The following is a 26142-nucleotide window of genomic DNA, read 5'->3' as shown; positions in this document are numbered from 1 at the left end:
CTTGAAGTTATTAGTAAGTACCATACCTTGGCTTTTGAGGGGCTCTTAAAACTTGAGGAGTGTATTAATTTTGGTGTAATGTTTGTCTATGCTATTGAACTTAACTTCTCAGTCTTCACATTGCGAGTGTTGGACATCTGAAAAACTTCGATCCAGCTTGATGGTGGTTTTTCACGCACTGCACTCATATAAGAAACAGCACTGCACCATGTTGAATTGTTTTAACACATGATATGTATTTAAAAGACACCAAATTTCACAGTAGTTGTCATTTCAAGTTGACAAGTTTTCATCTCAGTTTAAGCTTTTAAAAGCTTTGTAAATGCAAAGTTATATAAACTTTTCTATTGAAACGAGTTGTCACCTAGTACATTCGACCTCATTAAATATTTGAAAAGTTGCTATATGTTATGACATTTATTAGGCTAGAAGTCACTAGTTTTATGCAGGTCAATCAGGGTTGATCCTTTTTGTGGCAGTGTAGGAAGTAAGTGTTGCTTTTTACTTGCTGCGTTAACAGCATTAGTGTGTTGGTTGTTCAAATGGTTTCGCACCACTTGGGGAACTTTAGGAATCTGTGGCGAGTAGATTTCAACAAATGGCAGTAAACCGAATATAGCTGGGTTCTTGTTTCGCAACCTAAACAATATGTTAGAAAAATGTTTAGCCTATCTTGTAAAGCTGATGTATGCTTTCATGAGACTCAGTCATTATATTCGGAATGGCCTGATTCGGTGAGTCCGATTCGGTGAGTTCCCTATTCGGTGAGAGCCCTATTCGGTGAGTTCTTTTTTTTAAATTATTGCGCGCCGTAGCCTAATTATCATTGCCGTTATAGGGTTAGGGGATAGGGTTTGGGGGTTTTTGGGTTTTTTGGGGGTTTGGGTTTTTGGGGGTTGGGGTTTTTTGGGGGTTTGGGTTTTTGGGGTTTGGGTTTTTGGGTTTGGGGTTAGGGGTTTTAATTAGGCTACGGTACCCGATAATTTTCAAAAAAAAATTCAAAAAAATCACCGAATAGGGCTCTCACCGAAAAAGGCTCTCACCGAATCGGACTCACCGAATAGTAGCAGACCCATTATATTAGCCTTCTTTCTATAATTTATCCATTTCAGTAGGCTAGGCATACACATTGTAATTGCCTATGCCAGTGGTTCTCAACCTTTTTGTCTTGGTGGACCCCTTTTGGTGTCTTCGAAGCGGTCGCGGACCCCTAAAAATTTCAATTTGAAATGTTGGTATATCGCGTTTCCTTATGGAATCATATGTTACATAAGTTTCAAAGCAACACACTTAAAAGAATTTGCTGAATTCGCAACGCACTTGACGATTGATGAGATTGACGAAATTATGTTATGACTTATGAGCTATATGTTGGCACACAGGATCAAACATCGGTAAGCTATATGCTCATTTGATGTTTTTCTATAACTTTTATCAAAAGTTAATAGAATACTTGCGACTGTTACAAAGAATTTCTCCCTTTTTTCATTTGAAATCAATATTAATTCGTTATAATCACAGTCATTGCAAAACTGTGAGTGGTGATAGACTGCTGACTAACGTTTGTATTTCTAAATTAATCATTGATCAACAATCTGTTGTCTTAAAAGAATTTAGTTGAACATAGCCAACATAGCCTTATTAAAAGGTTTAAGTAATTTATATGATATTTTAGTTAAGAAACCAAACCTTTGTGCAATGTCCTTAGCAATTTCAAACGACGCACCAGTGCATTGCGACTTACAGTTTAAGAATCACTGTAGGCTAATACATAAACAAAGCACAAACAATTTTTAAATTTCTTAATTTATCCGTCATGTTGAAACTCGGAAACTTTCGCGGAACCCCGGAAATCGCTTCACGGACCCCTTGGGGTCCGCGGACCCCCGGTTGAGAACCACTGGCCTATGCATTTATATTAAATTTTTAGTCGTGTTTTATCAAAAAATAAAAAGTTTTTAGTAATAGCATTAGCTGATATATGTACATCACCTAAGCCTGCCAATGGTTGGTTGTTTATGACGTCTCTTTGGTTTATAATTTATCTTTCCTAAAATTGTGCTTGTTAGGCCTTCTTCAAGTCTTTTGAATGTTTCTTGTACCTGAAAGAGATCACCGGCACAGGTTTATTTGCCATTAAAATTGTCAGTTGTTTTGATTATTAAGGTCACAACATGCAACTTGACTTACTGAAGGGGTTTGTATTTGTGGACATATTATTGAGTGAGGCTTGTCTTGCAGCCATACTGTAACACTTTCACGGCGCATTCGAGCTTCCTTGTTTACAAGTAAAGATGATTCCTGAAAAGTTGCACATATATCTCTTTTTTGAAAAAATTAGTTCATTTATGCTGTTGAAAGTAATAAGCAGTATTAAACTAGATTTGAACACAGTGGTAAAGTTTTGTGAAGTTGAATTAGTGTTTTGGGATCGGCTTTACATACAGTCATTACGATTTTTAGGGGTCAAGGGGGTTTTAACATTTTTTTTAAAGATTCAGTCCAACTCAACTTATTATTTGTTGGAGCTGGCTCCTGGCAGTTTTGTTTATTAAGTCTGATGGCTTGAAGCACCAGTAACAAGTAATTATCATATCATGTATTATATACAATCTTCGAAATGAGCACATTTTTACTTCGGCAAAAACGTTGCCGAGGCCAAACGGCAAAAGTTTAAATTGCCTCGGCAATTGCTGTAAACATTTATTACGGAAAGATTATATATACCAAAACATGTAAAACGAGAAGCGAAAAATATACTAGAGGAGTCTATCACGACTGCATTGTTTGATTGGTTGTGATTGTGATGTAATAATACAAAAAGTAGCGACAAAGCGGGCAACGCGATACACACGCTGATACAGTAATTCACGTTAAATAACTCACGGGGGGGGAGGGAGTAAGTTAGTTTTGGGTTAATTCAACGTTCGAGTCAGCACAAACTGATTTAATTTTATTGTCAGGTCATTTTGCGTAACAACAATGCCCAATAAAATGTTTACGTTTGTTTTACATTAATTCGACAACTAGCGACGTTGAATTATTATAAAATAACGGTAATTGCTCAACCAGGTACTGGTAACCAATTAATTTCAATTCTTCCAGCTGAGCATTGGGCAAGCGTCTAAGCGCCGGCAAAGTAGAAAGTAACCCAAATAAAACATTCAGCAATAGTATACGATTGAATCAAAACATCCTAGTCTGGTGTAGTCTAAGAAAATTTTTTTTTTTTTGTAATCTTGTGGTCCTTACAAGCGCTCGTGTGGCTTCAACATTTTTATTGCCGACGCTAATGTGCCATTCATGCATCTGCGTCGGCAATTGCCGACGCTAATTTTGAAGACTGTATATATATATGTGGATTTGTTACCAACTACCACTCGAGCGCAATTGTACCTGTACATAACAAATCGTTTAGTTTGAATTGAAGTGTAGAATTTTTTTGACCCTTGGACTGAAAACGGAATGGCCCGTTTCGGTGAGTCTGATTCGGTGAGTCCGATCCCTTAACGGGGGATTTTTTCAATTTTTTTTTTTAATTATTGGGTACCGTAGCCTAATTATCATTGCCGTTTTAGGGTTAGAGGTTAGGGTTAGAGGTTGGAAACTCACCGAATCGGACTCACCGAATAGCAGCAGACCCGACTGAAAAAGCCTTACAAGCTTATTATTATCAATAGCTCCAAAACTTACTTTTTGTAGGAGGTTTAAAACACTGACGCAGACCAAGTCGCTAAGGTGAATAAAGTGTTTGCTTGTGTTTTTTCTACACTGAAATGATGCAGTGATGTTTTTATACATATTCATGAATGTTTCTGGGACGAAAAGGATATTACTAGCTGCAATGAGTAAGTGATGTACCAAGATGTCAATAAACAGAAGAAGTTGCAATTCTTGGAGGGTTAACCAAAACATGCATGAGTTAGTGTTTGGTTAGTGAAGTGCATGTCTGTAGCTGGCATGGTTACAAAAGCTGCAGCCGTTTTGCTCAGGTGTGATTTGTTGTTGAGCTAATTGGCTTGTATTTAATTCTTCCATGATGGTGAAAGAGATGTAGGACCATTAATCTGATACAAATTGGCAACAAATTTACCTCAAGTAGATTTTTTTCCATAGCTGCAAGTTGCTCTTCGATTGAATCTCTAGGAAATAAAGCTTCAGTGATTAAACTAACTTCTGAAGCAAAACTTTTACGTTGCTTTTGGTTCTTAGCTTTCTTCAGCATAGACATTGATGGTTGCATTGTTTTCACCTTCCCCCAATGATTATGTGCATTCCCTTTTGCTGTGCAAAGAGTGTTGAATGAAGCCACTCTGTGGACATCAAAAGGTATGATAGCAGGGAGGTCTTTAACCTGAGAATGCAAATTTGTTGTTATAGCTTTGTTAAGGTCATTGCACCTAAAGTTACTCATGAAGTGCAATTGTATTTAAACATTTATAAAATGTATATACCTCCACTGGTAGTTTGACATTCCAACGCTTATGTTGGCCAAATGTTCCAATGTAGCGACCACTGTCACTCCACAATCTTACACTTCCATCTACTCCTCCTGATGCAACTATTTTATGAGAATCAACATATGCAAGAGAAGTTATGGCACTTAAATGTGCTCTTACTGATATTCGTAGCTTCGGGGGTGTGTCTTTTGGCATGTGATACATTAGTTCTCTGTGCTGGAAAATAGGCTTTTTGTTATGCATTGTATATGTATGTATTTCAGCATTCAAATTATTATTATTGCTGAAACTAAAAGTTTAATTTCTACAAAAATGTTATCAAATCACCCATCACCACAATGCTACTGTTATTCTTGTTTATAGGCCTACTCATGAATCATGATAATGTGCTTTTATTGCCAGAAGTTGAGACCTACACTTACCGAAAAACTGTTGCTTAATTCCACTGATTTTTTCATTTGCAAGATATCATCATTACAATAGTCTGTTATATCCCATGTTCGGATGTATCCCTTGCTGTCTCCAGTTACCAGGATTGTGTTATCACAATCAGTGACCATTGAAGTTACAATAGTGCCATAGGATTGCTTACAAGCTTGAAAATAACCCAACATTCCACCATATTGATGGATCGACCAAGTAGTAAGCCAACCTTCACATCCAGCTGCTATTAAGGTTCCTATATATGGCCCGATGCTTCTTGTTTGAAGAAACAAAAGTTTGTAGGTTGCTTTGTCAATTATTTTCCAAAGGTGTTTGTCACTGCTTGTGCTCGATTTTGTTGAGGATGATGATGCACTTGATGAGTTTGACAATAAAGAAGATTTTTCTTCTACAACCGGTTCTGAAATTTCTACTTAAGAATTAAAAAATTTTATGCCATGCTATTTAAGCAAGATTAATGACATTTGTGTACTATATATATATATAGTAAATCAAATTTAGTTATTACTATCTGAAGCCTTTACAAATTGTTTCACCTAACGGATCATCAGAAGGTCTTATTCACTATATTTGATTTAATTCGCTCTGCTTTGCCTTTTTGCTTGGCATTGAGCACTTTTTGTAGTATTAATAGTTTTCATTGTTTTTTATATAGTAAATCAAATATAGTTATTACTATTTGAAGCCTTTACAAATTGTTTCACCTAACGGATCATCAGAAGGTCTGAAAAAACATGCAAACAGCAAAGAATCGATAATTCTGAAAAGATATTAAATATTACAACTGTAATTTAATCTGCCAAAAAAAATCTCTAAATCTGTACTTCCTGAGAAGATATTAAATATCACAACTGTAATTTAATCTGCAAAAAAACCTCTAAACCTGAATTCCTGAAAAGATATTAAATATTATAACCGTAATCCAATCTGCAGAAAAAAAAACTTCAGAATTACTAAGGACAACCTCCATCTGCCACGACAAAGCTTCAATCAATTTGTCCCAACTTTTGTGGACCGAATCGGACTAACCGAAACGGGCCATTCCGGGAAGCTGCACCCTTGTGGTTGGCGGGTCGTGGCAGCTCGCTGTGCTGGTGAGTGCTCAGCCTTGTGCTGGTGGCTGGGGGGGGACCCTCCTTTCTTCGCAATGAGGTTGTCATCTTGGGTGCAACGGGACCATTTTGATTGGTTTAGTGAGGATTTGTGGTCCCATTGCTTTCTTTTTGGGCCTACTTATTCTGCCGTGACATTGTTTGGGCTTGGTGAGTTTGTTGCGGCTAGCGGGTGGAAGTTGAATCGCCCACTGGTGGAGCCGGCTTGCTGGGGGCAGCTGAGTTGCACAGGTTTTTTGAGCGTTTGGCTGGGTGGGAGCGATGCAGAATTGTGCATTTTTGCTATCTGGGTAGTCTTGGCCTGGCAAAAGCTTTTCAACCAAACGACAAGCGCCCTTAGGACTTAGGTTGCACATTACTTGTCGAATAGTTTTTGTACGACTACACAAATCACTTGGTTTACATTTTACATCTTATTATCAAGCATATTTGGAGAGTTTGCGCAAACACTTTATTAATTTTTCAGAAACCCCAATTATGATGTAATGTTTCTTCCCTTATACCCCAATCCTCAATTCTTTCATTACTAAAACCTACTATTATGACACAACAATGCGGTTGAGATTGGATTCCTGAATCTTTAATAAATTATGCCAATTGAAAGCATTTTTTAATAGTTTTATGCAAATAAGGTAAAACTTAGCATTTGATATAATTCCTTGCAAGTACCAAAATTGCTTCTTTTTGTAACACCAAAGTAGAGCTCGACCGATATCACTTTTTCAGGCCGATACTGATATTTATGAAATTTTTCCGCCAATACCGATATATATCGGCCGATATATATCAGCTACGAAAAGTTTGTTACCAACAAAGTTATTAAGCAACAAACCAGTCCAAGAAAGTTTATGCATTAGTTGCTGTAATGGAAAAATCATTCTTAACACTAATCACAAAAAAACACCGAACAAAAAAGAAACAACCCAGGCCTTGAAATTCGTTTTTGCTGACGGCGGACAAACGTGTCCAGTCGGAATTCTTCGCCATTGAAGAGGTATGGCTACGGTTTGTAAGGCTTTTTAAAATTTCAGCGAAGGCTTTCATCAGTTTTCATCAGAAACGAGGTGCGCTTGGAGAGTCAAAGCGCCGTGTAGCTGCAATACGCTGCATAAGTGATTAACTTCCACCGAACGAGGTCGTGTGGCTTCTTGCGTCACAATGTTCTGGGCACGGGTTGGAAAACTTCTACAATGACGCTACTATTTTCTTCTGTGCAAAGTTTCACTAGGCCTTTTTTGGGGTTTATTTTTGCAACTTCTACAATGACGCTACTATTTTCTTCTGTGCAAAGTTTCACTAGGATTTTTTCTTTGGGTTTATTTTTACATGTCATATGAGCAAAAGTTAATTTTCCCTGGGCCTTTTTTTTCTTACTGTACATAATACCAAAACTTGACAAATTTTGCTGCATCTTGCTGTGATAGCCTACTTGTATGATCTCATTTTGTAACGAATCTTGCCTTATCAATATCACTCGGAGATCAAAGCCAGACATTGTGACGTAAGACTTGAACTAAGTTGCGCGTGATTAGTGTAGAAGTACCGGCACTCCCACCGATTCTTAGCAAAGAGTTCACCTTTGTTACGCTGATGCAATGTCACCAATCGTTGAAACAACGTAAAAATCGAACGTTTTCCTGCTTGAATGGAAGGTAAGGGATACAGTATTAACATTTTCTAGATGCGCGCACTAGAATGGACGAGAAATCACATTCTCGCAACAATTGTTCGTGCTATGCAAGCACGTTTGAGCAACTTGTGTTTCGTCTAAAGGCAAGTATGGCTGGTTTTGAGTTTGCTTTTGCTGGCCGATGTTTATCGGCGAAAAATAGCCGATACAATATATCAGCTACACCTGATATCGGCTGACCGATATATCGGTCGAGCTCTACACCAAAGTATCGGCCAAAATATCGGTATCGGCCTAAAAAAGTGATATCGGGATCGTTATCGGCCAAGATATTGGTATCGGTACATCTCTAGTTAAGATGAATCGCAATTGTTGGCAGTAGGCTACTAGTGAATGCTCAGTCTTGTACTGATAGCCAGGTAAAACGCCCCCTTCACAGTATATTATTATTATTTTTATATCGAAGTAGGCTATTATGACATTTATGTGTTTGAGGCCTACAAGCCGTGGACTTTCCTGGAGTGCTAATTTTTTATTTTATTTGGTTGCTCAGTTGTGTGGTTAGTTGCAGGGCTGTGGAGTTGAGCGAAAAGTATACGACTCCGACTCCTCTGTTTATAAATGGCTGATTCCGGGTACGTGAAAATCCCTCTGACTCCACAACCCTGGTTAGTTGACCCCCACTGCTTTGGCTGCTGCAAAGTAGAAAATTCAAGACTGAAAAAAGAAGTGCAATTGCGTCTTAACCAACTTAGAGTTTAAACTACATACGGAGAATGATCCTACAACTGAGAGTTAAGTGAGGCTTATCGAGTTTTGAACGCGGGCCAGTGGAGTGAAGCACCACTCCACTGACCGCTACGCCATTCGCTGTCTCAACTAGGCTACTGAGTAACTATTTAACCTCACATTATTTTTACTTATGAGAGAAGTTTTCAACCATTGCCCAGGACTTACACGCAACTAGAACACTAACCTGTTTGTAATTGTTCCAACCAAGGCATACCTATTGGCATCCAATAGTTTGTCGTAACTTTAGTTTCATCAGGTTTTACTCCATGTCGTCGTCGCTCATACGTTTTTTGACCAGATGTGTTGATATGCTTCAATAGGTAAGCTTGCGCTAGAAGTTTTGATTAATACCGCATGTTATCACATTTAACTGAAGCTTAATGAAAGTAGTTTTGCAATAATTTGCATGCATTGATCCTAACCTTTGTGAGGATCATAGCTGCTTCGTTTTATTTTTAACGCAGTTTCACTTTTTCCTTGAAACTTGTCAGTTAATTTGTATATTGGATGCAGGCTCAGGTGCATGTTGAATGTCATTGTTATCGTTCCGTCTTCAATCGACCATAGAAAAATATCTCCATCATATGAAGATGTTGCCAAGATTAAGTTGTGGTTATAGACATCCATGCTTAGAATATCATCACTGTGCTTTTGATAGAATTTGTTTCCAGTGTCAATGTCGTCTGTATCTGAGTAGCAACAGACATGTCTGTTCCAACTTGTTGCCATGATCATGTTTCTAGATGAAGAAATTTAAAGATCGTGTATCAGCTTTCTCCTTTTTTAAGTATATACCTGTTTTCAAGCAATCAACTTTATTTCGGCATAACTCTTACGTTCATTTTAATGTACAAATAGCAGAAAATACAGTATAGCATTTTACTTTTAGTCGTATGGAAGCTACGCCTTGGAGACACCGATAAAACCATGCGGTTATCTAAGTCAACATAGCTAATCTTTATCATATCCCCTTTTTTCTGTCTACATAAAATAGTTATTGCAGCTGTTCGAAACAGATTTTCATCGGTTGAAACAAATTTATTCTATGAAACTTACTGGGAAATAAAGCAAGAAAAAATGGCTTGAAACAAAATTTTACTTAGAATTTTTTAAATATTTTTTAAAACATTTGTTAGCTTGAATAATTAATACCGTTATATGACTAACGGTAATTTTTCTGCAAAAATAGCTCAAGACTTCGGGTTCTGTGTTTCGTTTTGATTTTGTACCTTGTACGTTTAATTTTTTTGTAATGAAAAGAGATTGGCCTTATTTTGAAATGAAATTAACACAGGGAATTTTTAATCAAAACAAATACTTTTAAACTGATCAGCTCTCGTAGTAGCAGTAAATCTTGTATAAATTAAAAGCGTGGTCTCAAAAGTTTGTGATGGCGGTCTTAATCTTTACCTCAATGGTATTGCTTGCAACTTATTTTCATTTTAAATTTAATTAATATAAACATTGTTTTGCATGTATAATTGTATATTATACTGAGAAGTACCGGTATAGGAAAAGTGTGACACAAAAATCGGATACTAATTTTTGATATTTCTTAAGTAGATCGATGGATCGTTTTAAATACGTAATTACTTTGCGAATTTCACATTCACAATTTCTTGGTTATCCATTTTTACGAAACATCTCAACCTTTCTCCGTTGTGGAAATTCCATATTATGGTGTTGCCACAGCGTCCTCCTGTAAAGCGATCACTGTTAAACGTTTGAGTGTTTAGTTGTATATTCATGATCTAGCTATCCAAACTAGGCTATTACGAAAATGTTACTTCAACCATGCTATTATTTAAAAGTTATAGAATTTATAATTGATTTATTGGACAATGCGTTTGCAACTGTTTTTGATAGCCTAGTGTATAAGCAGTGCGGTCTTAGGGTATTTCGGGCGCTGTGTGGAATGTGCTTTGCGTGCCCCAATGACAATGATCCAATTCAGTAGCGTACCGTAGCTAAGTATTTTGAAAGGGGAGGGGAGTTTAACGGCTGGTGGGCAAAGCCTGACGGCGTGTTTGCCGAAGGTGACAACCAGCGGTGTGGGGTCTGGGGGGCCTCCCCCAGTATTAACTGTAAAATGGTGCTGTCTGGTGGTATAGCAAAAGGATAAGATCATGTATTCTCTGGCATTTTTCGGAAATAAAGCTGAGTCTCCTTGTTTTCTTGTTGCTAATTCCTAAAGCCACAACTGACTTCAAGGATAACGGTACTTGCTTGTGAATCGAATTAATTTTTTCCATTTGAAATGACAAAAATTACTGCGTTTCCTAAGTAAATTGCGGGCCCCCTAATTTGCGGGCCCTGTGCAATCGCACGGTTTGCACACCCCAAAAACCGGCACTGGTATAAGTGTACCACTAGTGATGATTGTTAAAATTTGCGTGTTGTTCATATTCGTTTGTCTGAGTTGCACTTGATATTGTTAGCTATTTTCATATTTACTCAAGTTCAAATTTGCATTCCCACAGATTAGTGGTTCAACTTGGGGGGGGGAGGGCAATGGGCATGAATATTTTCCCAGGGAGGCGTGAAGGTGTTAGGCTGTTGTACTGATATGCTAAGTACCGGTACTGGATTGTAAAAGTGGTAAACAGAAAAGTTGGTAACACACCTTGTGTCACGATTAATGGACGTGTGACCTAGTTTTTACTTTTATTTTCCAGTGCTCTTCTTGCGTTTGTTGTTTAGTCCGTTGTTCGGTAACAATGGCCGCTTGTTACGTTTTTGTGCGAAAGTGGCTTTTAACTGTGAATCTGACATGCGACGTGCATCATCTTTAACTAAACCACGAACTAAACTGCTGACTTTGGAAAAGCAGTTAGGCTACATCTTCTCATTAATGCAAGGAAAATCAATTGTGATCCACTTAATCTTTTGACTTATGTATAACGGAATGTAGAAAATAAAGCTTAAGTTTGTTTTCAATTCAAAACATGTATATAACGTATAAACTTTATATGGTTTGACTTTGATTTATAACTTAAACGAAAAAAGGGAGGCACAAAGTTTTACAATTGACACCAAGGGGGATACTACCCAAAAAATTTAAGAAAACCTGGCACAGATATTTGGATGAGAGTCTCCTACAAGTCAGCAGTTGTGAACTGAGCATGTGGCAGTTGAATAGGCGACAACTAAACCAGCAACATTTCAGCAAGTAGCTGAAGTTGGCAAAACTGAAAAAGTGACAACTGAGCCAGCCGAAACTTGGCGTGTTACATGTCAGCAAATTCAGTTTAACAAGCGATGATTAAGCAAGCCCGAACTGAGCAAGTAATTCTCATTTGCTGACTTGGCAGTAGCTGAAATGTACTTACTGCAAGCCTTAAAGCAGCCGGCGGCCATCGCGGCCATGGCCGCTAAGTAGTGCTTGAATGACCGCCGGTACTACCTCCTCGGTCCGGAATGGCCCGATTCGGTGAGTCCGATTCGGTGAGTCCGATTCGGTGAGAGCCTTTTTCGGTGAGAGCCCTATTCGAGTTTTTTTTTTTAAATTATTGCGCGCCGTAGCCTAATTATCATTGCCGTTATAGGGTTAGGGGATAGGGGGTTGGGGGTTTTTGGGGTTGGGAGTTTTTGGGGTTGGGGGTTAGGGGGTTTTTGGGGTTGGGGGTTTTTGGGGTTAGGGGGTATGGGGGTTGGGGGTTTTTGAAGTTGGGGTTTTTTTGGGGTTGAGGGTTTTTGGGGTTGGGGTTTTTGGGGTTTGCGGTTTTGGGGTTTTTGGGTTTGGGGTTTTTGGGGTTTGGAGGGTTTTTGGGGGTTTTGAGGTTTTTTGGGGTTTTTTGGGGGTTTGGGGTTTTTTGGGGGTTTTGGGGTTTTTTGGGGGTTTGGGGTTTTTTGGGGTTTGGGGTTTTGGGGTTTTTTGGGGGTTTGGGTTTTTTTGGGGGGTTGGGGTTTTGGTTTTTTTTTTGGAGGTTTGGGTTTTCGGGTTAGGGGTTTGGGGTTAAGGGTTTTAATTAGGCTACGGTACCCGATAATTTTCAAAAAAAAATTCAAAAAAATCACCGAATAGGGCTCTCACCGAAAAAGGCTCTCACCGAAAAAGGCTCTCACCGAATCGGACTCACCGAATAGTAGCAGACCCTCCTCGGTCGGCCAAGTTTGGCCGCCGGTTTCTTTTAGCCAATTATTTAATTTCGCAATAGAATAATCGTGGATTAACTGTCGAAAATATGTAGTATCAAAGAGTGACGCAGAATTAGGTCAGCACGTCATAATAACCACTGTTGTATCGTGCGGGAACATTTGCTATTGTATGGAATATCCAGCTGTGATCACCAGCGCTGTACGTCTTGTTTGTAATTTCCGACGTTTATTTTAACATAGTCTTAATCCGAAGTGCTAATTTACATCGGCTGGCAATATTGTCGTTTTTATGTCAATTCAATGTTGTCGGACATTGAATCGTTGGTAAAAAGGAGAACTAGGTTAGTTGACATCGAAAGAGAAAACACGTGTCTTCATAGTTGAGAAATGTTCACGCTATGGGCTAGTGACTTCACACCCTCAATGGTGACATCATATCGGTATAAATGGTCAGGTTTTATGAAAGGCGGTATGCAGTTGAAACAATTTAGTGTCGTTAGATGGTCCCGCAATACTGGATTACAATCCCGATAAAGTAGTTATTGCGTGGTACAACGATTCTATTGCAAAACATCGCCAAAACTTCAACAACGTTAAGTGATCATTTTAGCATTGTTGCAAGTTTAATTCTATTTACTTGTGCTATCGTTATTTGTATTTTGGCCTCCAAGCGCGCAAATTTGGCCGCCGAGAAGGAGCTCCCGGTAGGCCACGATGGCTGCCGGAAAAAAAACACGAGTTTTAAGGCCTGTACTGAGTTGAGGCACTTGCTGAGTTGTTGCATGCCGAGTGGCCTGACTACATTTGGTTGAAGATATAAATTGAGTCGTTAAACGAAAATGCTGCTGTAAATGAATATTTGATGTCTGATCCTGAATTGTTTGATGTAAACCATATCTCATTTACATTATCTTCTTGAACTGACCAGGTCCTGTTTTGAATACAAACTGCATGAAAAGTTTAATTACCCGTTACTAGTCTTCTGTACGTTGGATCAAATGCCATGCATGTAACTTCATGATCATTTCCCGTGAAAAACTGCATTTTTTTCAATCCAGTTTTTATGTCCCAATTGCAGATCATCGAATCTTCACCGCTTGTTACTATCTGTCGAGTTAAAAATTAATAGAATGAGAATTATGCGTATCTCCTGCTTTATCTCCTGCTGTGCTGTATACACATGCTTGAAATGGAAAATTCATGGAGAATTAGGATTTTTTAAAATGTTTATAATACTGATACCAAAAAAGTACAAAGGCAGTATGTGCATATTGCGCAGTTACGGTCGTATAAGATGAACAACGCTTCAAATGCACACCAGCTCGGAGTCCAAAGAGTCACAATGACATGCTGTATTTTTATCAAAGTATCTAACTGTAGCCTATTCTATTCGCGGTGGGATGGCGCAACGGATAAGACGTTGGCATTCCAATTGTGCAAACCTGGTTCGGCTCCCGACTTAGCTGGTTGTTGAATACACCGCTCACCTCTATCTAGGGTGTAATAAATGGGTCTGCTACTATTCGGCTAGTCCGATTCGGCTAGTTCCCTATTCGGCTACAGTTTTGAATTGTATTTTGTATTTTATTTCACGATCATAGGCGCCGACTTTTCAAAAAACTTTAGGGGGCGAGAAAGGTGATAACGTCATAACCATGAACGCTATTTTACTCAATTAAAATAGTCTTTGATTAAGCTTAGTGTCTTGTTTATATTGACACCTAGGTCGCAAACCGAATTTATTAGAACCGCTGCTTGAAACGATTAGTTTTACGCATGCAGTACGCCTAGTCGTAAAAATTTTGGTATTGTTAGCTCATAATTGGAACAGTTGGAAAACAAGCCAATTCATTTCCTTTTCGTGCGAGTGAATAACAACGATCAAGACAGTGAAGTTATCGAAATAAAACGCAAAAAATCATGATCTCAAGCAGAGTGGAAACCCGCTATGGTTTTATTAACCTCGTATCGCACGTTTTGCTAATTACTTACCTTCAAAGCGTTAACAACGGCGAAGTGTTTTCTCTTCTGTTGTTTATCGAAAGTCTTTACAGTCTTTCATCGAATACCGTATATACTCGAGTATAAGTCGAGATGTTCGCAAGTGAATTTCACCTCAAAAAGACAGGTTCAACCTATACAGTATACACAGGACAGGACAAGCTATTGTCTCCAGCTTGGCAGTTTTCAAAATGAACGCATTTTTACTGCCGCAAAATCATTGTTGACATAGATTACGGAGTTTGAAACGGCGTCGAAAAGTAAAATTTTTGAATGCGTTTATTTTCAGTGATTCAAATTTAAATTTCAAATTTAATGGATTCTTGTCAATTCTAAACTTTATGCACTTGTTGAGCAATATGCAAAGCTCACGACACAAAACAGAAAGAGCTGTTTTAAGAAATCGATTTTTTTTATTTTTGCGTGTAGGATATAATCGTTTTTATTACGTAACATTCCATGATCGTTGAAGTCGATGTCAAACCTAAGCGGTCGCATAAAACAGTGATGTCAGGTTAGCTAGGTGATAATAGCGGTAAGAGACGTCATTATTGCAGGCAATATCTGCGGCCAAGACCATTAAACACCTTTTCTTTTATCAATTTTAAATTTAATTCTCACACATTGCGAACAAAACAATGCGTTCTGTTGAATCATAATTGATCTCACAGCGGGAAGACCTCGTTGAAAATAGCGTGTCTAATTTATCTGGTTTACTTAATATTGCAGTGAATAGTTACGTGACTATTCCAGCAGCGTAAGTTACTCTATCATCTACTTTGAAATTTCTATACCGTATGAGGAAGCCATGCGATCAGCTGCTGTTTTGCGGGCAAGAGCAACGTAGGCTATTTTTCGCTTTCGGCACTCTTTAAGTCCGTTTAAACTTTAAATGATCTAAATCTCTTTCGCGAAGTGTTTTATCTTTGAAACACCACTTGTAATAACCATTTTTGTTGCCCCTGGTTAGTGGTTAGGTCTAAACCCCACTCATCTAAAGCTTCGATAATTTCAACTATAAAAGAAACGATATTGTGGTCGATTTTATGTGAGCAAACATTTCAATTTAATAGTTCAAACTAATGAAACATTTTGTGCTAAATTTCATTTCAATTTATTTTTCATTGTCAGAATGCAACAGAAACGATATTGTGGAATAAAATACAAAATACAATTCAAAACTGTAGCCGAATAGGGAACTAGCCGAAACGGGTCATTCCGGTAATAAATTGGGTGGGCATAACTGCTGCAGGAAAGGCGGCCGAGAGAAAGGAACTGGCCACCATACTTTCCTTAGTGCTTGAGGCTTTATATAATGAGAATTGAGAACCTTATCTTTTCATACCCGACACTTGAATTAAGTTTGGGACCACTTTTTATTTATTCTATTGGTACATTTTGTGTGATTATCGCGGATTTGACTCCAAATTGATGGTTTGATGACTCACTTACTGTTCGTTTCTCTTTTATTCGTCAAGAAGTTTCACCAAACTTATACATGCTTATCGCCTTGAGTTAAAACCGATATATTTATAACTTGAGTTACGATTATCTACTTGCAACCCTTGTTCCAAAAATAGAAACGGAACATTCTTATAACAACCCCTGTGAATAGTGAATAAATCCCATAATAGGCCCATTGGCCCAAGTCCTTGGACCTATTTTACGTTTCAAAAAACGCCAGAGAATTAATTTACCATTACCTGTTGAAATAAAGGATTGTAAAGTACGTCAATTACAGGTTTCTGGTGACTTTTGTATTGTTGCTGTTTGTGTCGTGCTGCAACCGGGTTGCGTGGATGAAACACTCCTATTGTACTTGTTGCCATTATAAGCTCTTTTTGCCGATTGCAGAAATAGGCCGCTGTGATCTCACCGCTGCCGAGCTCGATATTGCAACCATTGATGGTTTGCTTGCATGTGTAGTCTCGCAAATCCCATATTCGCACATTCCTGTCTTTGCTTATGCTTCAAAAAAGTAGCTCATTAACTGTGTTTTTATAGCTTACACTCACCTGGTTTTACGTTATGTTTAGAATACAGCTCATAAAAGTGTGCCTAACTGTTGAAGACACGACGTTGAGAGTTGTTCGTTCTGTAACATACTTGAATGAGTGAATTATTTTCAGTTACCCTAGCCAACTTAAGTTACATCCGGCAGTCATAATGTTTAATATTGCTTACTTACCTAATCACTTGATGGTCAAATGTTCGCATGAGAACATGAATCACTGCATGCGTGTGGCCTTTTAGAACAACCATAGATTTTTCAACCACGTAAGGGTTCCACACTCTGACGACGCAATCACAGCTACCAGTTGCAATTAAGTTCCACTCGGGGTCGTATGAATTGCACAACACTCCCTTCTTGATGTAAAAGTGAGACTTTCTGCATGACGTATAAGCAACAGTTGTGATGAATTGAGTCAGTCGTGTGTACGAGGAAAAGCGATTGAAATTAATGTTGTAATATCATTTCTCAAAGCAGAATTAGCCTATTTATTTTCTTGAAACATTTTACACTTTAGATAGAAGCCTACTTCAACATTTGAGGTTCTTTCTGTGACTTTCCATTTGTTTTCTCAGTAATATCCGCAAAAAACAGTGCTGTTTCTGGTTTAATGCAGCATGATACGAGACATTCCTGACCCTGAAAAAAAGTTAACTGTAAAATTTATAAGACTTGACACTGTTAGTTGCATGTTGAATTTGTTGGGTCTGCTACTATTTGGCTAGTCCGAATCGGACTCGCCGAATCGGACTCGCCGAAACGGGCCATTCCGGAATTTGTTACCCAGGGATGCAACTACAACTGAAAACTTTTACTAACAACTCCACTCAGATCTTAATCTGTGATCTAGCATCTCGTCAAGTATGTTGATTGTTTAAGTTTGCGTTTTGACAGTATTGTTTCTTACTGTGGTTATGTTGGATAATTATAATTTGGGCGATAAGTACTTATTATTACCCCACCTTTAAACTTTTGTAGTATCGCACTTGTCGAATCCAGTCGGTGTGAATATTTCGGAACATGGTAGCTCGAAGTCCAGGCAGGTTTCCACGCAATACTCTTATCATCGAAATCTTATTATTGACACACAGTGGGGCAGAAAACAAACTCAAATTTGGATTGACATCAAAACGAATGATTACTATGCTGCCACTGGTGTCGCCCCACATTAAAATAGCGTTTTGTGGATCCTGAACATCGTAGCTGTAATCCATGGTGAGAGCACAGTGCCTCAAATCTGCAAGATTAAGTTTTTAGTTGAGTTTGACCCAAGAATGTGTAACGCAGCAGCATGCAAAATACACAAAAGAAAATATGTTTAAATTACCTTGGATCTGAAATCGCTTTTGTATCATACTCGACAACGTTGTGTAGAATGAGATTTCGTATGCTGCTGAAGCCACAGCAATCGTATTGCAGTTTGGCATACATAACATGTCTGTTACCAATAGATTTGCACCAGGGTTTTTAATGCTTTTTTTCACTCGATCCAATGTAAACGTTTTTTGTTGAACCCAGTCAAGATCCCATATGTTTATCACCCCGTCTCTGGACAAAGTCATCCATCTGCTTCCAGCATCATCTGGTTCGCTGACCCCATGGGGGTTATATCTGGTTGTGTAAGCCTAGATGCAGAAAAGAAGCGATGAACTGTACAGATTTAAGAGACATGTACTACTCATTTGTGCCACAATACATTCCGCAGTTTACTGATGTGTCGCTGTTAAAATGTGTTGCATAGTAAGGCAACTTAATATGTGTAAAAACACGGAATGGCCCGTTTCGGCGAGTCCGATTCGGCGAGTCCAATTGGGCGAGAGCCCTTTTCGGCGAGTTCCCTATTCGGCAATTTTTTGAATTTTTTTTTTTTAATTATCGGGTCATCATCATCATTTTGTTCCTTCCTCGTGTGGAGGGTTGGATACAATGCGCCATTGTTCTCGACCATGAGCTGTGCGTACTGCACATTCATAAGTTAATTTTGTCCATTTTGTGATGTTTGTTGTCCAAATCATTCTTGGTCTGCCTTTACTTCTTTTACCGTTTACCTTCCCTTCTATTAATGATCTTTGTAATGAATTTTGCCTTATAGTGTGTTCGAAATACTTCAATTTTCTTCTTTTGACTGTTTGTAAGAGCATTTTGCTTGAATTGAATTTGGAGAGTACTTCATCGTTAGTGATCTTTTGTTTCCATGAAATTTTTAACATTTGCCTGTATGTCCAGAGCTCGAAGGCATCGATCCGTTTCTCCATTTTTTGTGACATTGTCCAAGTTTCAGAATTGTATAATAGGGTCGACCAGATATAGCATTTTAATATCCTGAGACGAGTTGATAAATTTAAACGTTGATTGGTTAAAATAGTTTTCATTTTTCCAAATATAGTTCTTGCAATTTCTATCCGTCTAAGAATTTCATGGTCACACCTCCCATCTTCAGTTATTAAATGACCAAGATATGAAAAAGATTTTACTTTTTGTATAATCATCATCATCATAATCCATCGTCGGTTTGTTCCCCACTAGTGGGGGTGGCCGATTGTTTCCGCGCAGCAATTGTTTTAATCCCTTTTCTCCATTTCACCCTGTCCCTTGCATCTTCCTCCTTCAGTCCGACTTTTTTAAATTCATCCTTCACTTGTTGTTTCCACGTTCTTCTTGGACGACCGCGTTTCCTCTTCCCATCCACCTTTAGATCTAGTGCCTTTCTAAGAAAACTTCCTTCCTCCCTCCTTATCACATGTCCATACCATCTTACTCCATTTGCCCTTGCCAGTTGGTCTATGGTCTCTCTCATCTCTAGCATATCCAACAATTCTTCAGTCCTTTTTTCCCTTCTCGTTTTCACCCCACACATTGCTCTCACCATTGACCTTTCCGTTCTTCTCAGGATTGCCAGTTCACTCTCTCTCAATATCCATGTCTCGCTACCATATAGCATTGCAGGCCGCACACAGCTCCGATATACTTTCCCTTTCATCCTTAGTGAGAATTTTCTGCCATACAACATTTCCCCACATTCCCTGAACTTTGCCCAGCCCAATCTTGCCCTTGTTGTCACCGCTGCTTCACATCCACCACTTCCATTTAATTTCGTTGTCAATTATAATTTGGAGTACTGAAGTGTCTGGTGATTTTGAGATTATCATTGATTTGTTTTTTTTTAGCGTTAATTTTCATATTAAATTCTTTACCAATTGAGTTAACATTGTCCAATATTTCTTGAAGATCTTCTTGTGATTCAGCCAACAGAACAGTATCATCAGCATAGCGTAAATTTGTTATATTCAAGCCACCAACTTTTACTCCTCTCATATCATCAATGGATCGAAAAATCATTGCTGTATATAAATTAAAAAGACATGGAGAAAGTACACATCCTTGGCGTACTCCACGCTTGATATCAATTCCTTTAGACAAATCTTTTTCCATGCGAATAAATGCTTTTTGATTCCAGTACAAATTGATAATAAAACGTAAGTCTTTGCCATTCATACCAATATTGGACAAACAATGAATCAGTTTCTCATGGTTAACTCTATCAAATGCTTTCTCATAATCAATAAAACATGCATATTGCATATACATCTTTATTTACTGCATTGTAACTCTTACAAATTGTTCTGAAGTTAAGTATACCCTCTCGTGTTCCTTTACCAGTTATAAATCCACTTTGAGTCATGCTAACCTCATTCTCAATAGATTTTCGATTTCTTAATAAAATTATTCTCAACAAAATTTTCAGTACATGACTTATCAAACTTAATGTTCTAAAGTCACTGCAGTTCTTTGCTTTGGATTTCTTTGGTAGTCTGACAAAAACAGTTTCATTCATTTCTTTAGGTATAAATCCAGTCATATATATTTCATTACATAATTTGTGTATGCGTTTTAAACTTATGCCATTGAGTGCTTTTAGCATTTCTGGATAAATGTTATCCTTTCCTGCAGCTTTATTACATTTCAGATCTTGAATGGCTTTCTCAACTTCAGATATCAATATTTCTTCTTCATTATTGGTAATTTCAGGCATACATGTTCTATCATCATCATATAATTCTGTTACATACTCTTCCCATCTACTCTTTATATCCTCTTCCTGAAATAACATTTTTCCTCCACTATCCATGATGCAGCTGTTTGCTTGTTCAACTTTCTTCAAACATGTTAGCTGTTTAACTTTATTGTGTAATTCAAGTGACTTATGAGATGCTTCTAGATGTTCTATTTCACTGCATTGATTTTCCCACCACCTTTGTTTAGCATCTTTGCATAATTGGGATATTTCCTTATTTAAAGCTTTATATTTCTTGTGATTATTGAATTTGTTTTTCTTTCTCTGTTGCATTAAGTCAAGTATCTTCTCAGTAATCCAAGGCTGTTTAATATTTTTCCTCTTTGATGGTAGAATGTTAGTAGCTGCATCATTTAAGGTTTCTTTAATTTCATTCCAACTTCTATCTATATATAGTTTCTTGTGTAATTACTTGAGGAATTTCTGTTTGCTGTAATAATTCAAATTTATTGTTTACTGTAATACTGAATTTCTCTCGATATTGTTCATTTTTAAGCATGTTCATGTCGATATGTTCTGACATATTTGTTCTTTTCACTCTTTTTAGCTTTATTTGGATTTTCATAACAACTGGATTGTGGTCAGACATTATGTCACATCCTGGATACGTTTTAACTTGTCTTACTGCATTTCTGAACCTCTGGTTTATCATAACATAGTCAATTTGATTCCGAAATTGATAACCTGGACTTTGCCATGTATACAACCGCCTAGCAGGATGTTGAAAAAGAGTGTTCGCTATTACTAAATCATTAAGTTTACAAAATTTCAGCAACCTTCTTCCACGTTCATTTAAATTGCCAAATCCATAACGACCAGTTGTGGGATATTCATGATGATCACCCACTATTGCATTAAAATCGCCCATTACTATATTAACTTCTCCACTTTTAGTATATTTAAGTACATCCTTTATTGACTCATAAAACAACTCAATCTCTTCATCGGTATGTTCTTGGGTTGGTGCATAGATTTGTAATATATTTACATTAAATGGTGCTGCAGACAATTTAATCATCATAACTCTGTTAGAAATTGGCCAATATCCAATGACTGAGTTAGCTATTTCTTTTTTCATTATCATACCGACGCCGTACATATGCTGTTCTCCTCCTGAATATACAAAAACAAATCTATCTTCTGTCACTTTACCATCACCTATCCATCTAGTTTCACTTATCCCAATTAAATCAAAGTTCATGGCCGACATCTCTTGTTTTAAATTTTCGTATCGACCTGCTTTATAAAGGGTTCTTACATTCCATGTTCCTATTTTGAGTGCCCTTTTTCTAGTATTTAGCAGTCTACCATCAGATTTATGCCTTCCAGAGGGATTTGGGCATAAGCCATCATCACGAGCAGCTGTGCACATTGAAGAGGTTCCTCCTTCCCTGTAGCTTTTAGGGGTCTTCACACCGGAGGGCGCTGATCAGTCTCCATGACTCATTTTCGTTTTAATAGCTAGTATTGTTTACTATGGAATATATACTTGGTAAGGCTCCAATCTTTTCCAAGGTGACCAGCCACTGTACTCTAAACGTCAAAAGTGTGCCTAAACGGGTCACATCGTTTTGCTATCATGCCTTCCAAGCCATTGACTATTTATGGTTCTTCTGCCTTTTCAGCCGTTCTAGACTTTATGCACTTAAAGGGATTGACTTCCCTACCATGTTAAAGCTGTTCTAACATGCGCCTCATTTAGTTTAGCCAGCATTATGCCGTTACCAGGGTGTGGCCGTTGGTGTGCATTACCAACTTCGTGGAGCCATAAATGAGACTTGGGGTTTATATGAAGGACCAATGTTACCATTACTCTCATATAAGAAAATGGAAGAACTAGAGGTGCTACCTTTTACACAAACCCCCATACACCCCATTATCGGGTACCGTAGCCTAATTATCATTGCCGTTTTAGGGGTTGGGATTAGGGTTAGGGGTAAGGTGTTAGGGTTGAGGTTAGGGTTAGAGATTAGGGTTGGGGTTAGGAGTAGGGGTTAGGGTTAGAGGTTGGGGTAAGATGTTGGGGTAAGGTGTTAGGGTTAGAGGTTAGGGTCTTATTTTAATGTTTAGCGTCGTTAAAACGATGTAAAAGCGGCAATGATAATTAGGCTACGGTACCCAATAATTTAAAAAAAAAATTCAAAAAATTGCCGAGTAGGGAACAATCGGACTAGCCGAATTGAACTCGCCGAATAGTAGCAGACCCATAAAAGGGTCAAATAAAGTCGTCGCATGGGTTTGTTAGCGAGGGTTTGAAGAGTTTACCAATGTTATAATATTCACATTTTTTCACTCCACTACAATCTTGTTAGTGGACGTGGTTTTGTGCATGAGAGTGAAATATACATCTCCAGTGCTTCATGGTCTGAAACGTTTTTTATGTGCATCTGACAGCTACAAGACTATACAGTACACACTCAGTGTGTACTGTACTACACAGCTTGTGCACGTATATCTCCTTGCGCTAGCTCCGAAGACATTGCCACTAGCCGTGTTAAATAAATAGCGAAAAATATCTGTAGTCGGTTCATCAATAACTGTTGTATCAAAATTGGTCATTCTCTGCCTGATCGGACTGCTGTAGTTTTGACTAATGGTTGAAAAATATAATATGTTTTGTGACTAATGACCTGGATTTATTTGCGTTGTTTAACATTTGCACACTAGCACAGTATGTCGTTGTTTGTTTAGACGGAATGTTCGGATAAGATGGAGGCGCTGTCACAACATCGAAATAAATTCATAGGCTTGCTATGTAATAAATATGTATGGAGATAAGATTTTTGTATACATACCAGCATTTAATAGATAAATGTAAATTGCATGTTATTATCAGGCTGGTTAAACCAAAAACAAAATTATTGGTAAGTTAATATTGCGTAGGTACTGAGAAATAAGATTATGTTGAAATCACAGTTTATATTTTTATATCGTAATAATTTTTCAATTTTCCAGACACAAGTCTCACCTGTAGCAGTCTAATGCTACAAATAGCATCTGTGTGGCAATTTGCTTTCGATGACCATGGCATAGGGAAGGGACAGTCTTGGTCCAGATTAAACATATTCTTTTTTTCTTGATACTCTAAAAGCATGTACGAGAGATATTCGCCCCAGTCTAACGTACCATCGCAATTTGTGTCGATCTACAAACGCGGCAGCGTGGAATGTCAGGTTTAAGTCGATTAGCTTCATCAAATAAATAATGCAAACGCACATTGCTATTGAAACTAGCATAACTTTCTACCTTCATAAACAACATTTCAAGTTCTTGGTCATCAACATCACTTCCCATTGTTTTCTTCATGGCAATTCGGAACTGTTCAATATCTAAACCTTGTCCATCTCTGTTACCTGTTTGTAAATGTCTTTAAAACAAAACGTCGTTATAAAAAACAATCTAATAAATACTGTCAAGTTTTGTTCGGTGCAACCCACAGAAAGGTATGTGGTATTTTATGAATGTAGTCAAATAAAACCTTAAACGAACACAAATATAATTTTGAGAGGGTGAACAATGGCCAATAAAATTCGTTATACTGTATATAGGCTGCTTAACTAAACTAAACAATCAGTATTACCTTCGTTGAATATTTGTTCGAGCCTTCTCAAGTGATTGTAATTCATCTGGTCATCAATACTTTGCCCCCGTGCGTATCGAGTTGTCTGAGAAAAACAATGCTATATGTTAGTAAGCTGTGAAAAATTGAAAATGTATGTATAATCCACCTTCTGGACTACAGTACTCGCACTACATAGAATAATTACAATAAGCTTTTACAGATATGCAAATCGAGTATTTGTTTAGAATAGGCGTGATACTGAAAGGGCACAGAGGTGGATACGTCGCTTTTACTATTTTATTTTTTTACGATGCATTGCCCATTAAGCAATTAGCGTATTGCAGTATAGCCTCCATTGTTAACGCCGATTGTCATTGTTACAGTCAGTGGCAATTCTTTGCCTCATGATACAGTGATCACTCAGCTTTGTGCTTATAGCTTGGTAGAACATTACGCAACTCTCTGCAATTTAAATGTTGCATAATTTATTTGTTTAGAAGTAACCGGAGCAGTTTTCTTTTGAGTTTTTATTCTCGGTTTTGACTGTTTTCTTTGTGTCTTTGCGGGTTGTGTCGACTTCTGAGGAGTGATTCGACGACTTTCTTCATGTATAACACTGCAAGATAACGCAATTGCGTCACATTTAATTAACATCAACTTGAGCGTTTATACTAAAAATTTTATATGTTTACCAACAACGCTTCATTACACCCATCAACCTTTTAAACTCTACTTAAAGTAAATTGTATGCAAAGCTTTAAAATACGTGTCTTTTATTAAATATACTTTGTCACAAGTGTTATTGTTGCTTTTCCACGAACTTTTGTTTAAGCTTTGAACTGAGGTTTTGACTTGAATTTGTCCTTTGACCTTTGAACTGTGGTTTGAACTTGTCCTCGCTTACCTTTCTGATGAAACGCTTGAATCTAAACTCAGTTGCGACCAACTCGGCACAGTGCTTACACCACTACTCCCGCTAGTCATCGATGGAAGCACGACAGTGTTGTCCCTCGAACTGTCGTTAGCTGATGCCGATGGGTTGGGTGCCTTTGTTTTTATACTAGGCAGCTTCAGCAATTCCATGTTTAGTATTTTTTCAATCTGTGCAGAAAAACTTTGTGTTTAACTTTTTCTTGCAAAATACGCGGGATAAGAATTGAGATTGTTTAATGTCAAACTAATGATATCGACAAACCAGCATTAACATTAGTATAAACCACTCTATAATGTATAGTTGAAATAAATTCAAACACTGATTGAATTCTGTTTTCTGGGCTTTCGTAGATTTCAAATTTTTTTATGAACATTCTTCTGTATCATCGGTACCTAGTAGTGTACAAAACGGATTTCAAAATGAAACCTTTTTTTCGTTCGAAAAGTTTTGTTTTGAACGTTTTGTAATTATTTTTATATATATAAGTCTTTAAAAACTTGGTGCAATGTTGCACACTAAAATTTTATAGTGCTATTTTACAACATTTTTATGAATTTTGTTTTTATTTTGAAATTTTTGTTTTACAAAGTGTTTCAAGGTTGCATTGCACTATCAGAAAGCTCATCTAAGATTGTTGAGTAAATCAAACCGACATCCCGCGTTGATTGTAAACGTCATGTGGAGTCGAAACGAAATTTGGTTGCGAACACCCCTTTTTACCGATAAATGTGTATCAGCGGTGCGACATGCAATGAAGTTGTTAAAAGGCAAGTTTTTCAGCAATTAGTGACCATTCAGTAAAACAAGTCTCTATTAAGTATTGCTACAAAGTTCATCTTACCTGCCACAGCGTTGAAACCGGATAACTTTTTCTTTCGCACTTTGTACAAATAAAGCTTACCACATTTACATGTAAAAACCTGAAACAATATGCACCCCTTGTTAGTTTCAACCGTTCGATTTGGTAGAATGTATATTATTTTAATTTTGCTATCGTAATTTACTTGATTGAACGTCGTTGTG

At 37.7% G+C, this 26142-nt stretch overlaps 2 protein-coding genes across 3 annotated transcripts in view; one reads left to right on the top strand and one right to left on the bottom strand.

The window, feature by feature from the left end:
* Nucleotides 1-26142, top strand: part of LOC145765238 (magnesium transporter NIPA2-like) — a 39634-nt gene that overhangs the window by 7578 nt on the left and 5914 nt on the right. The window lies entirely within an intron of this gene.
* Nucleotides 225-26089, bottom strand: LOC145776492 (WD repeat-containing protein on Y chromosome-like). Of its 2 annotated transcripts, none has more exons than XM_082587822.1 (21): nt 25961-26089; nt 25090-25286; nt 24690-24801; nt 24204-24288; nt 23870-23976; nt 23592-23768; nt 17876-18173; nt 17511-17785; nt 17078-17187; nt 16726-16926; nt 16241-16505; nt 13505-13643; nt 10032-10137; nt 8861-9177; nt 8623-8769; nt 4883-5313; nt 4455-4676; nt 4094-4354; nt 2191-2301; nt 1993-2102; nt 225-639 (listed from the first exon to the last, which is right to left on the bottom strand). In XM_082587822.1, exons 2-21 carry the CDS (start codon nt 25266-25268, stop codon nt 426-428), a joined length of 3867 nt encoding a protein of 1288 aa, XP_082443948.1. In that variant the 5' UTR covers nt 25269-25286; nt 25961-26089; the 3' UTR covers nt 225-425. The 2 variants fall into 2 exon arrangements, with proteins under 2 accessions (XP_082443948.1, XP_082443949.1); XM_082587823.1 differs by having other exon boundaries at nt 4883-5304.

This window comes from Aplidium turbinatum, chromosome 1 (assembly GCF_918807975.1).
Source record: "Aplidium turbinatum chromosome 1, kaAplTurb1.1, whole genome shotgun sequence".
Taxonomy (NCBI): domain Eukaryota; kingdom Metazoa; phylum Chordata; class Ascidiacea; order Aplousobranchia; family Polyclinidae; genus Aplidium; species Aplidium turbinatum.
Note: the sequence above shows the minus strand (reverse complement) of the source record. Positions and strands in the feature narration are given on the sequence as shown.